General features: G+C 15.6%; 1 protein-coding gene across 1 annotated transcript; it reads left to right on the top strand.

Moving 5' to 3' along the window:
- The first annotated feature begins 11,553 nt into the window (after window positions 1-11,553).
- On the top strand, window positions 11,554-12,380 carry LOC128953332 (uncharacterized). Its single transcript, XM_054298822.1, has 5 exons — window positions 11,554-11,659; window positions 11,756-11,926; window positions 11,993-12,102; window positions 12,170-12,214; window positions 12,279-12,380. Exons 1-5 carry the CDS (start codon window positions 11,554-11,556, stop codon window positions 12,378-12,380), a joined length of 534 nt encoding a protein of 177 aa, XP_054154797.1.
- The last annotated feature ends 1,005 nt before the right edge of the window (window positions 12,381-13,385 follow it).

The following is a 13,385-nucleotide window of genomic DNA, read 5'->3' as shown; positions in this document are numbered from 1 at the left end:
AATTAGTTGATAGATTAATTTAGGTTTATCATGTAATATTGAATATCCAGGTCCAATTAGATAATCAATCATTGATCATTGAAAAAAAAATATTATATATATTTATATAAAGTATAAATCATACATACGCTTCTATGTACCATGCCAATAATACCTGACCAATTATCCGGGCCAATTTCTAGACCATAATGATTGTTACAATCAATTACCCGATAGGTTAGGTTTAATTTTTTAGCAATCATTTTAATCAATTCAGCATCCATTCCCTTATCCAATATTATCTCATTGTCTATTGTTTTATTTGGACTATAAAATACATATGGGGGATCCTAGAGGGGCATGAGGGTGTTAGGTGGGGGTGATAGAAATGTGGTATTTAAAATTAAATTGAATATAATATATTAACATTTAAATAATAATAAATTTAAATTTATTTAATTAATTAAAAATCCCATACATTATTAGTTGCAATTCTAATTTCATTCATCTTATTTAATGTATTAATAATTATTAACAAAAAAAAATAAAATTAACTAATTTAGTTAAAACTTTCTAGTAATATGTTTAATAAATTTATAATAAAAAATGATTTTTCATATATATTTTTTCCTATTTATTCAAAAATAATTTAATGTAATATTATATTCAATAATAATTTAATGTAATATTATATTCAACAACAAAAATTTATATACAAAAATTTCAATTATTATTAATAATATATTTTTTTAATTATTTTGAATTTTATTTACTCATTGTGTAAATTTAATTTAAAAATAAATTTAATTAAAAATATATAATAAACTCGATTTATTAAAACCTTTTCTAAATATAAATCTACTTAACAATAGATTTTAGTATTTTATAATAATAAAAATATTATTTATTAATAACAATAATACTGTAATAATAAACATTAATTTTTTTGTTATAACAACAATATTATTACTATATTTAAGTACTTTAAAAAATATACTTAAATTTCTATAGAAAACATTGATTAAACTTTTTTTTACTATTAATTTTATTTATAATAATTTTATTTAATTAATATCGTATAATAAAAATTGTTTTATTAAAAATTATTTTATACATTTTTAATAATTTAAACTATTTATTTTTTACAGCCATCAGTGATGTTGATGGCCTGGTATACGACTGATTGGGGACGGGTAGGTAATGTATTAATATATTTAGCTAAAAATTAGCCGCAAATTGTTGACAATATATCCACAAAAAATGATTTTCAAACTACGAAAATATGATAAATTTATTTTTAGTTTTTTTAGTCAACTGATGGCAATCTCTTTTAAAAAAATAACTTTTAAAAATAACTATAAAAAAATTAACAATTATTTTGTTTGTTTGTTTAATGGCTAACTAAACAACAAATTTAATTATAATTATTATTATATTTTACATACAAAAAATTAATTAAATTTAAAAATATTATATAAACTTTATAATACTATTATTTCTATTGTTAACAAATTTAATTATATATATATAAAATAAAATAAATTATTTAATAAATCAATCAATTATTATATAAAAGTACAGTAAATAGTAAATTAGAAAATTTTATTTAAAATAATAATATTGTTTATATTATTTACATAATAATATAGTAAATTGTATTCATGTATATAATTTCTATAGAGAAAATTAATTAAAATTTTATTTGTTAGTTTATTTAACTATAAAATTTAAATAAATATATTTTATAATATTGTTTACTAGTATAATTTATAATATAAATTTATATACTGTATATATAGTTTATATATTATATATCCAAAATGTTATTTAGTTTTAAAAATTAGTTTTTTAGTTAATAATTTAATAAAATATATATGTATTAAATTTAATAAAATGGATAATCACATTAACGTTGCCGCTATTAATGTAAGTTAAATAATCAATTGTACATTAAATATAACTAAAAAAAATAAATTAAAAATTTTATTTTGCATTTAAATAATTAACAATTAATATTAAATATATATATAAAAAACACTATCTTTCATTCAATAGTGTCATCCATTTGTATTTTATCTTAAAAATAATACATTGAATAATAATAATACTAATAATAATGAGATAGTATTGGATAAAGGTTTTGAAGTATTATTATTGAAAACAATTGTCAAAAAATTAAATCTAACTTATCGTGTATTGGATTCGGGTATGGATTGGGGTCGATAAATTGGCCCGGATAATTGGACCGGTACTATTGGCATGGTATATGATAGTGTATGTATGATGATGATAATAATAATTATTTTTTAATTTTATTTTATTTTTTATATAGAAAATTAATTATAAATTTTTTTGCACTGATCATAATTAATTATATTTATTGTATTGCTAAATTATATTCATAAAAAATAATTGATAATTATTATTATTGCACTGATCTAAAAAAATTAATTAATTAATAATTAATTATATTTATTGTATTATTAAACAATATATATTTTTTTTATACAATTAAATATATGACTATTTTATTATTTTTATTTATTTTAATTGATATTATTTTTATTTTTTTTTAAATTTTAGCATGCTGATATAGCTATCGGTTGTAACCGTATGAACTACSAGAGAGCCCATGTTATTGACTATACTATACCCTATAAACTAACATCGATAACATTTGCAGCACCGGTACCCAAACCGACATTTAATTTTGATTTATTAAAAATATTTGACCAGTACATTTGGCTATTAATAATTTTATCATTAATCACATTTTCATTGATATTTACTAAAACTAGAAAAATATTATTATTATTAGATAATRCTAATAMTAATAATAATTATTTTAATAATTTTTGGCTATTGCTTATCATTGTTGCTTAATCAGCAAATAGTATCTAGTACATCATTGAAATTTTCATCATGGTCAACTAGACTAATAATATCCACATGGTTAATTATGTGTCTAATAATACTATCATCATATTCAGGTTGTATATTATCAATGATAACAATACCTGAATTCAAAAGTATTAAAACAATTGATGAGTTAATCGATGCGGCAATTAATCAGAAAATTACTATTGTTTACGACAAAAATAGCTATACAATGAAAATGATCATGGTAAGTAAATATAAAATTGAAAATGCTATTTGATTATTTTGTACAAATAAAAATTACAATACTTTTAATTAACAATAAATTATTTTTAGTTAAATTATAATTATAATTAGACTATTTAAAAAAATAATATAAATATATTTATAATTAATTCTATAAATTTCAAATTATTATTATTATTTAATTACTATTAATTTATAATTAATTAATAAAAAATATTTTTTTTTTTTAAAAAGTAATTTACAATTATAATATTTATTATAATTTTTAATTGATTATTATTTTAAAAATATATAAAATTTTTAATTTAATTAAATTTTAATTAAAATTTATTTATTTTCAAATTTTCAAAGCAATCGGATAAAAGATTTACAAAACTTTTATCAGTAAATTCAAAACCATATACCAGTCGTGAATCAATTGTAAATTATTYWAAATTACCTGGCTACTATTCAATAATAACTAGTCGWTCAACATTAGCCTATGAATTAGCTAGRMYAAATAATACYAACTATTATTTACCATCAATTAATTCAAATAATAATGATTATTTTAATGATATTAATTTTTTAACAATAATGTCCAGTATTGTTATTAAAAAAAATTTTACGTATAAAACACATTTCAACAAAATGTATGTCAATTTTATTTTTAATAATACTTAAAAWCAATTAATATTTTTGTAATTATAATTAGTTTATATTATTTATTTATTTTTTTGTATATTGTAAAATATGTTTGTTTTTTTTGTTTTATTTGATTAATTTGTAGTAATTTTATTTATTTATTTATTAAAAAAATACAATTAATGTTTAGTAATTATAGTTATTTTATGTAATTTATATAGTTTTCTGTATATAAAATATTTAACAAAAAAATTGTTGTTTTATTTGATTAATTTGTATTATTTATTTATTTTTAAAAAAATACAATTAATGTTTAATAATTATAATTATTTTATATAATTTTCTTTAATTTTTTATATGTAAAATATTTAACAAAATTTTTTTGTTTTATTTTAATAATTATTTTTTAAAATTATTTTTAAAAAAAAACAATAGTATACTTGATACAATATGTAGTGGACTAATGAACCATTGGTTTAAAAATTTATTGGAACCGAAACCATTAGATTTATCAATTAAAATCGATTCGTTAAAATTGGAAAATTTTACAATAATTTTTCGATTATATACCTGGCTTATTTTTTTTACAATTTGGTTCAATTATTATAGAAATAATTTATGATTATTATTTTTCTATTTACTTTACATAAAATGTTAAAACACTAGATATACTGTTTAAAATACAATTATATACGGCATATACAGTATAAATATATATATATATATATATATATGACATTAAGTTTATTTATTATTATTTTATTTATTTAATTTTTTAAAAAATTAATAAAAATTACCCATTGTTTAAATTATTATTTTTTTATAAAAAAATAGTAGTGTATTATTATAGTTTTTTTTAAAAAAAATTTCAGTAGTTTTTGTTGATATTATTATTATTAATAAAATAGATAACTATAGTACTGACTATTACTGTAAACCTGTCATACCTTTTATGTAATAAAAAATATAATATAAATGCTATCAATATATATATGTATTTATTTAAATATTTGTTATCAAAAAATTAATTTAAAAAAATAAATATTTCTAAAATTTATAATTGTTTTTTGTTTTGTTTGTTAACTCATTTTATTATTTAAAATAAATAAAATTAAATAAATTAATTAATAACAATTGTAATGTTCAGTAAATTATCGATTTTTAAAAATTTAATTAATAAACATTAATACAATATTAATAAGCATTAAAAAATTATTAGTATTAGTATTATTATTATTTTTGTTATTATTATTATTATAATTACAATATAAGTAAATATAAATTTTAATTAAATTTTTTATATTTATTGTAAACAGCATTCATAATACAATTAATTAATTAATTATCTTTCAATATAAAAATTTTAAATAAAAATAATTTTATACATTTAATAGTTTATCTAATAAAAGATTTCATTTGTTGATAATTTTTTTTTGTAAATAAATTTAATTAATTCTTAACTAATAAATATTAAATCAATAAAAATATTATAATTTTTAAAACAATTTTATTTTTTTTAAAAAAAAGTTACTGTAAAGTTAAAAGTAAATTTAATAAAAAAAATTTTTTTATATTATATTTGTAAAAAATTTATGTTAAAAATAATAATTAGTTTAATAAAATTCAATAAAATTTATTGATTACTTTGACATTAAACAATATTTCATAACATAATTATAATAAATTTAATTTATCAAAAAAAAATAATTAATTGTTTTAAAGTTTTTCTATTAATTAATATTGATTAAATTTAAATTAAATTTAATAATCAGGCTTACATTAACCAATAGGTTGCCTAAATACAGGTCTACACGTAAATCCTTTACAATATTTAATTTTTAGAGTGCAATACATATCTTTATTAACACAACCTTAACAACAACAAAAATAATAATTAATTTTCATTTTAATAATTTTTATTTTATTCAAATATATTGAAATAAAAAATTAAATGAAAAAATTAATTATAATAAACAAAATATAAATCCTTTTTTTTAATTTGTTAATTATATTAATAAAATCTAATCAATTGATTAAATTATATATTTACAGTATATATATATATATATATATATTATATATATATATATATATATATATATATATATATATATATATTTAAACTGTACCTTGTCACTAGTTAGATTTAGACAAAATTTATTATTATTGATAAAAATAAATGCTATCAATATATATATATTGCAGAAAATTTAATTTTTTGAACAAAAAATTAATTAAAAAAAATAAATATATATATATATATATCTAAAATCTATAATTTTTTTTGTTTTGTTTGTTAACACATTTAATTATTCAACAACAAAAAAATTAAATAAATAATTTAATAACAATTGTGATATTCAGTAAATAATTGATTTTTAAAATTTTTATTAATAAAATAAAAAAATGTATTATTATTATTACAATATAAGTAAATATAAATTTTAATTAAATTCATAATACAATAAATTAATTAAATTCATAATACAATAAATTAATTAATTCTTAATAAACAAATATTAAATCAATAAAAATATTTAATTTTAAAACAATTTGATTTTTTTAAAAAAAGTTATTTTAAAGTTAAAAGTAAATTTAATAAAACAAACAAATTTTTTATATTGTATTGTTCATTGTAAAAATCATACTAATATACAAATAGATATATAGTTAATTATTGTATTTATTATTATTAGTTTTTTTCTAGAAATGAGCCAGCAAATTTCAATTATTAGTATTAAACTTCTATATTGATACTTAAAAACTTTTTAAAAATAAGTTTAACGTAATTAATAATTACTATTAAGTAACATATATATTATATTTTATTTAATAATTAAATCTTGCTTAATACAATTCAAAATACAATTTTTTTTCTCAAGTAAATACTTTTTTAAATTATTTTCAATCAAAACTAATGTTAAATAAATTATAATAAAAATCTAAAAAAAAAGTTTAACCTAAATAATAATTACTGTTTAAAAAAAATTAAGTTAAACATACAGTATATTGCTGGAAATTTAATTTATTATTAATCTAACGAAAATTTAAATAAAAAATATTTATATAAATATATAAAATCTATAATTTTGTAGACCTTTATAATTTATACCTTTAACCTTTGTAGATTTTATAGACCTAATGACTTATTAAAAAATTTAACTTGTTTTCTTAAAATTAGAATTAGATAGAATTTTATTATTATTTTTATCTTTACTTTAAATAATAATAATGTTAATTACTAGATATATTTTTTTAAATGCAATTATTTATATATATTAATTTTATTTATTTAATATCATATTTTTTATTTATTTATTTTTAAAATCTAATAAAATAACCCATTGTATGGATTATAATATTTGAGGGGATATTAAAAAAATGTTTCAATAGTTCAATTTTTTTTGTAAATCTTATTTTTAAAAATAATTCTAAATAAATAAATGTAAAAAGTCATTAAAAATAATTTTATTTAAAAATAATTAGCTGTTAAAAATTTAACATTTTTCATTTTATAATTTCTAAATAGGTTTTTTTACTACAATTAAAAAGATATATTGTTTATTGTCAATAATTAGTACTAATGTTATTGTGATTTTTATTTTATTTTTTAAAAAACAATAATTATTATTAAGTAAAATAACAATTAAATTAATAAATAAAAAAAAATTTCAACAAAAAAAAATAATAATCTCTATATATAATTGCTATTAGACTATTAAAAGGTAGTTATTTTTATTTTTAAATTCTTATAAACGTGCAAATACCAGAATCACCCCAAATTTTACAAGTTAGTCTACCACAACATCCCTGTCCTTTACCGCATGGCCTACCAATAGTTGAACAATCTTTAAATATAATTAATTTTAGTTTTAATTTTTTTTAAATAATAAAATAAATAAAATAATTATACTAAAAAATTTATATATCAAATTATAAATTTAAATCAATATATATATATAAATAAATAAACTGTACCTGCTTGAACATCATTAGGAAACATCATGATCATCATAATAGTTATTATGGCTATTAGTGAAACTAGCGAGTACAATTTGTTTAGCTGATACATTGTTTTATATTTTTTTAATAAAAAATTTTATAATTAAAAACAAATTATTTAATTATTTTATTTTAACAAAATCTACTTCAAGTTAGATTCAAACAAAATTAATATATATATTGTTGAAATTTTCTCTCTATTTATACATAAATTTTCAAATAGTAATAGTTTAATAAAATTAAAGAAAATTCATATTGTTAATATTATTCTTAATATTTTTTCATAATTAATAAATTAATTTGAATGAAATAAATTTAATTCAAACAATAGAAAATATGTTAAAAATTTTTATTATTAATATTTAGTATATGAGTTAGTACTATTAAAATAATTTTGTTTTCCAATAAAATAAAGTTCATTGTTTTAATAATTATTGTATTTATTATTTTTAGTTTTTTTTTCTAGAAATGAGCCAGCAAATTTCAATTACTAGTATTAAACTTCTATATTAATACTTAAAAGTTTTTAAAAAATAAGTTTAACATAATTAATAATTACTATTAAGTAACATATATATTATATTTTAATTAATAATTAAATCTTGCTTAATACAAATCAAAATACATTTTTTTCTCAAGTGAATACATTTTTAAATTATTTTCAATCAAAACTAATATAAATAAATATAAATAAATTATAATAAAAAAGTAAATATTTATTATTTAATATTAATTTAATTAATTATAAAAACGAAATATTTTAATTATTTTATTTTATCGAAATCTACTGCGAGTTAGATTAAATAAAAATTATTATTATTTTTTGTGTAAATTTACTCTATTTATACAAAAAATAAATAATTTATTGTTAATTGAAAAAAATGCAGTAATAAAATACTTTCATAAATCATTAAATGATTAAATATATAAATAAATAAACAAATATTTTTTTTAATTTTAAAAATAATTTTATTTTTAAAACAAAAACAAATTTAACTGTTTACATGTTACATGTTTATTTTTTTAAATTACTAAAAAACAAACATTTTTTCAATAGATATAATTTTTATTTAGGTTGACAATAACGAACTCTATGCATAACTCTATGACATATTAGTCCACTACAACATCTACCACATGGTTGACCATTATCTGCACAACCTATCAATATATATATATATATATATATATATATATATATATAATAATAAAATGAAATAAATAAAAAATTAATTAATTTTTTCTTTAAAAATAATTATTAAATATTATATAAAATTAATAAAATAAACTTGTACCTTGTACATCAGTGGCAAACAACATGATCATCATTAAAGTTATTATGGCTATTAGAGAAATTAGCAAGTTGAATTTTCTTAGCTGATACATTGTAATTTATTTTTTTTTATAAATATATTTTATAATTAGACAAAATATTTTATTTTATTAAAATCTACTTCAAGTTAGATTAATAAACAAAAATAATTATTATATTTTTTTGACTAATTTTACACTATTTATATAAAAAATAATTTTTTTGTAATAGTAATTAGTTTTAATAAAATTCAATAATTCATATACTATTTTGACATTAATCATATATATTTTCATAATTTATAATAAATTTAATTCAATAATAAATTATAGGTTAAAGTTTTCCATTATGTAATTTATATTAGCTAGATGATTATTTATAATTTGAAAATGTTGAATGTTATAATTGATAAATGGTTATTTTGAACTTTAAATTGATTTTTATTTTGTTGGCTCATTGTAAAATAAAAAGTTAAAAATCTAATTATTTTGATTAATTTTTTTTTCTTTTACAACACTAATCTATATTAAATAAATAAATAATCACCTAGCTAATATAAATCATAAAGAACAAAAAACAATAAATTTTTGTTTGTATTAAATTAATTATTATAAATTAATTTATTAATTATGAAGAAATATGACTGAAATGCTAAAATATTATAATAATTATAAAATTTTATTTATTATTATTATTACAAAAATATTTTGTATAAATAGATTGTTAATTTATTAAATAAATTTTATTTAGTTTAATTAAATTTTTGCTAAACTAAAAAACTAATAAATAGCCAAAACAAAAATACTGTATAGACATATATATATTGATAAAACAATGTTTATTAAATTAATTATAATATAAAACTTAAATTACATGTATCAATTAATTAATTAAATTTATGTAAATATTTTAATATATTTTACCAAATTCAGCTAGTTATATTAAACAATAAAGATTTTTATTTAATAAATTTACTCTGTATTTATAAAAAAAATTTTAATAATAATAGTTAAACTTATTTAAAAACAAATTATATTACAATAATAATTTAAATTAGCTAGATGATTATTTAATTTTTTATAAAATATTTGAACTAACTGTTAAATGTTACGAAATTATTATTTATAATTTATAGTTATAAAGGAATAAAAAATATTTATTATTATAAATGATAAGATAAATAAATACATGTAATATAGCATGTAAGCTATAGTATTATTAAGTATTTTTATAATGATAACTAATAAAATATAAATTCATATACTTAAAAAAATACTTTCAATGAATACTTTTAAGTAATTTAATTAAAACAATTTTATAACCATTTGAGTTTTTTAAAAATATTTTTTAAAAATATAAATAAATGTTTAATTAAAAATTATTTTGTTCAAATATTTTCTAAAAAAAATTATTTATACAAAAACAATTTATTACATTATTTGTTTTATTTATTGATATGATAACAAAAAATGAATTATATTATTTCAATAATGTTATCATATGTCATTTAAAATAATTATAACAATTCATATATAAAAACCTTTAATATTATATTTAATAAAATAAAATATATTTTCTTACAACTATAAATATAATCGCTTAATAGTTTAATCATAAACAGTTTTATGTAATAAATAGCAAAATTTTATTTGTTAATTTATATTAAACTGTAATATCTTTWAAAAGTTATAAAAATAATGGAAAAAGTCGAAAATCGTGACAATTATTTTAGTAGTTTTATGGATATATTTAAAWATWTAGTACTAACACCAAAACTATTARASAGTTTGGCTAAACAATCRAGATTTCAGACACGAAATGYTAACTGTTGTCAATAWGTTGTCGACCGATAAGGAAAAGTTAGTATTCATAATGACATGGTTTACCAGATCCCGGAGCTCATGCAATACACTKATCGATATAATACGTAAAACTGATGWTACAGTTAGTAAAATCAATAGCAAAATGGCTGACAAAYTGGAAAAGTTTAATACATCACTTGGACATAGAAAATATACWTACGATTCAAAACTAATGTATGTATTAAATATTTTTTTAATTAGTTTTTTTTATTATTTAGAATTTCTAATAATTTAATTTTTTTATAATTATTTTATTATAAATATATTTTTATACATAGAGTTACCAAATGTAAAGAAACAACAAACGGAATGTCCGGTTATTATCCGATGAGACAAATACCGCGAGGAAAATGTCTAATCATTAACAATGTCCGTAAACAAGTAACKCTAGAGTCGSAAAGATTTCGTGAAATTTTTCGTGATTTACATTTCGATGTCGAAAATCATTACGATCTGAATGTCGAMAAAATTGTTAGTTTACTACAGTCTATAGTTGAAAATCGTTCAAWCATTGATGATGATGCATTTGTATTGATGATAATTACCCATGGTGCTAATGAATCTATACTAGGCTGTGATGCTTGTCAAGTTTWTGAAAACTATAATAGTTATACAGATAAARATTATGCAAACAATTCAATTAGAAAAGATATGATTGAAATTAAATCAATTGTCGATATATTTTCCGACACTAACTTAAAGGATTCAAAATTGTTAAATAAACCGAAATTATTTTTCTTTACCTGTTGTCGGGAAAGTAAGTATTATTTATTTTTTTTAAATAAATAAAATTATAGTCTAATAAACTAATACTATTTTTTCAAAAAAAAATTTTTTATGTAAAAAAATACAGTCGACTTRGATTTAAAAGWATCAACTAATCAACAAAATAATGAAAATTCATTGACTTATTTGGCTCAAGAATTGAAAACTAATTACGAAAATTTTGGTAATATTAAGACAATCGATAAAAACTGGTCGGACGCTAATCAGGATATATTTATATGCTATTCATGCGCTAGAAGTATGATATTAAATATATATTAATAAATTTTTTTTATATATATAAATTGTTTATTTATTTATATAGGCTACAAAACATATATAGACAATAACGGTATAACCTATTTTGGTCAGGCATTAAGCCATTGTTTGGCACAGTATGCCTGCGAGGAATCATTGAATAGTATACTAAGCAGGGTAATTATTAGTTTTTATTTTAATTAATTAATTAAATAATTTAATTAAAATTTATTTATTTTTGAAGACCTGTTATCGTTTGAAAACAGATTATGATAAAATAATTCGTGAAGTAAATAAATTATTTTTTTAAAAAATCAATATAAAATTTAAATTATTTATTTAATTATTTTTAGAACAAATATATGTTTGATAAAGAAATCATAAAATCTGGTAATTTTTATCCAGAAATACGGTACAGATGTATGACTATGGAACTGAAATTTAATCCAAAATAAATTTTGAAATAAATAAATTTTAAATTTATATACAAAAGTAAACTAAAAATTAATTATTTATAGCATTGTATTAAATGTTTAATTTAATTAATTAAAATTAATCTAAACAAATAAAATCTAACAATTTAGAAAAAAATACATATTAAGAAATATAAATAATAAATTGCTATAGACAAGTAAATTAAATGATATTTTTATATGATATGTCTAGTAAAATAAAATCATTGTCTTAAATAAAAATGCATAAATAATTTTATAAATTAATTTTAATTAAAATTAGCTTTTCAAAAATTTTCTGTTAAAAAATATAATACAAACTTTCAAAAAGATTAATCTGAAATTTATTAGAAAGTAATAGAATTTCATAAACATTAATAAAAATATTTTCTATTTATTGTATTAGTTTGATAAGATAATTTTACTTATCATAGTTACTTTTTTTAGATTAGTTTAATTAAACAATAAACTGTAATCAATTAATTTAATATAATAAAATAATAAAAATTAATGCTATAAAGTTAGTAAAGTTATAAATTACAAAATATACTGAAAATATTTGTAAATAAAGTCTAAAAAACTAAAGTATTTTTAATACACATTACAAATGAGCAAGTAACATTTTATCAATAATATGATAAAAAAAACTTAGATAATTGTTAAGTTGATATAATTATAGTTGAAATAACTACGCACTAAATTTTTATGCTAACATAGATTTAGTTTAGGTAAAAATTTTTATATTAATTTTATTTTWTTAAATGTGATAAACAATTTTTTTTAAATAAATTGTATTTGTTTTTGTTAAATTAGTTAAATATTAATAAAATAATGTCTACATGTAAAAATAATATTGATAATAAACTAAATTATTTATCTGAAACATTTAATAATCTTAATGCAATTGGTTCGGGTTATATGGGTAGAGTTTATCGAGTTGAAGAAAAATTGTCTAAAAATCTATACGCTATTAAAGAAATAATATTAGGTATAAATATTATTTTTATA

The sequence above is a fragment of the Oppia nitens genome, unplaced genomic scaffold (assembly GCF_028296485.1).
Source record: "Oppia nitens isolate AA-2021 unplaced genomic scaffold, nextdenovo-longstitch-racon4-pilon3 scaffold11_pilon_pilon_pilon, whole genome shotgun sequence".
Lineage (NCBI taxonomy): Eukaryota > Metazoa > Arthropoda > Arachnida > Sarcoptiformes > Oppiidae > Oppia > Oppia nitens.
The sequence above is the reverse complement of the archived record's forward strand: the minus strand, read 5'-3'. Positions and strand labels throughout refer to the sequence as shown.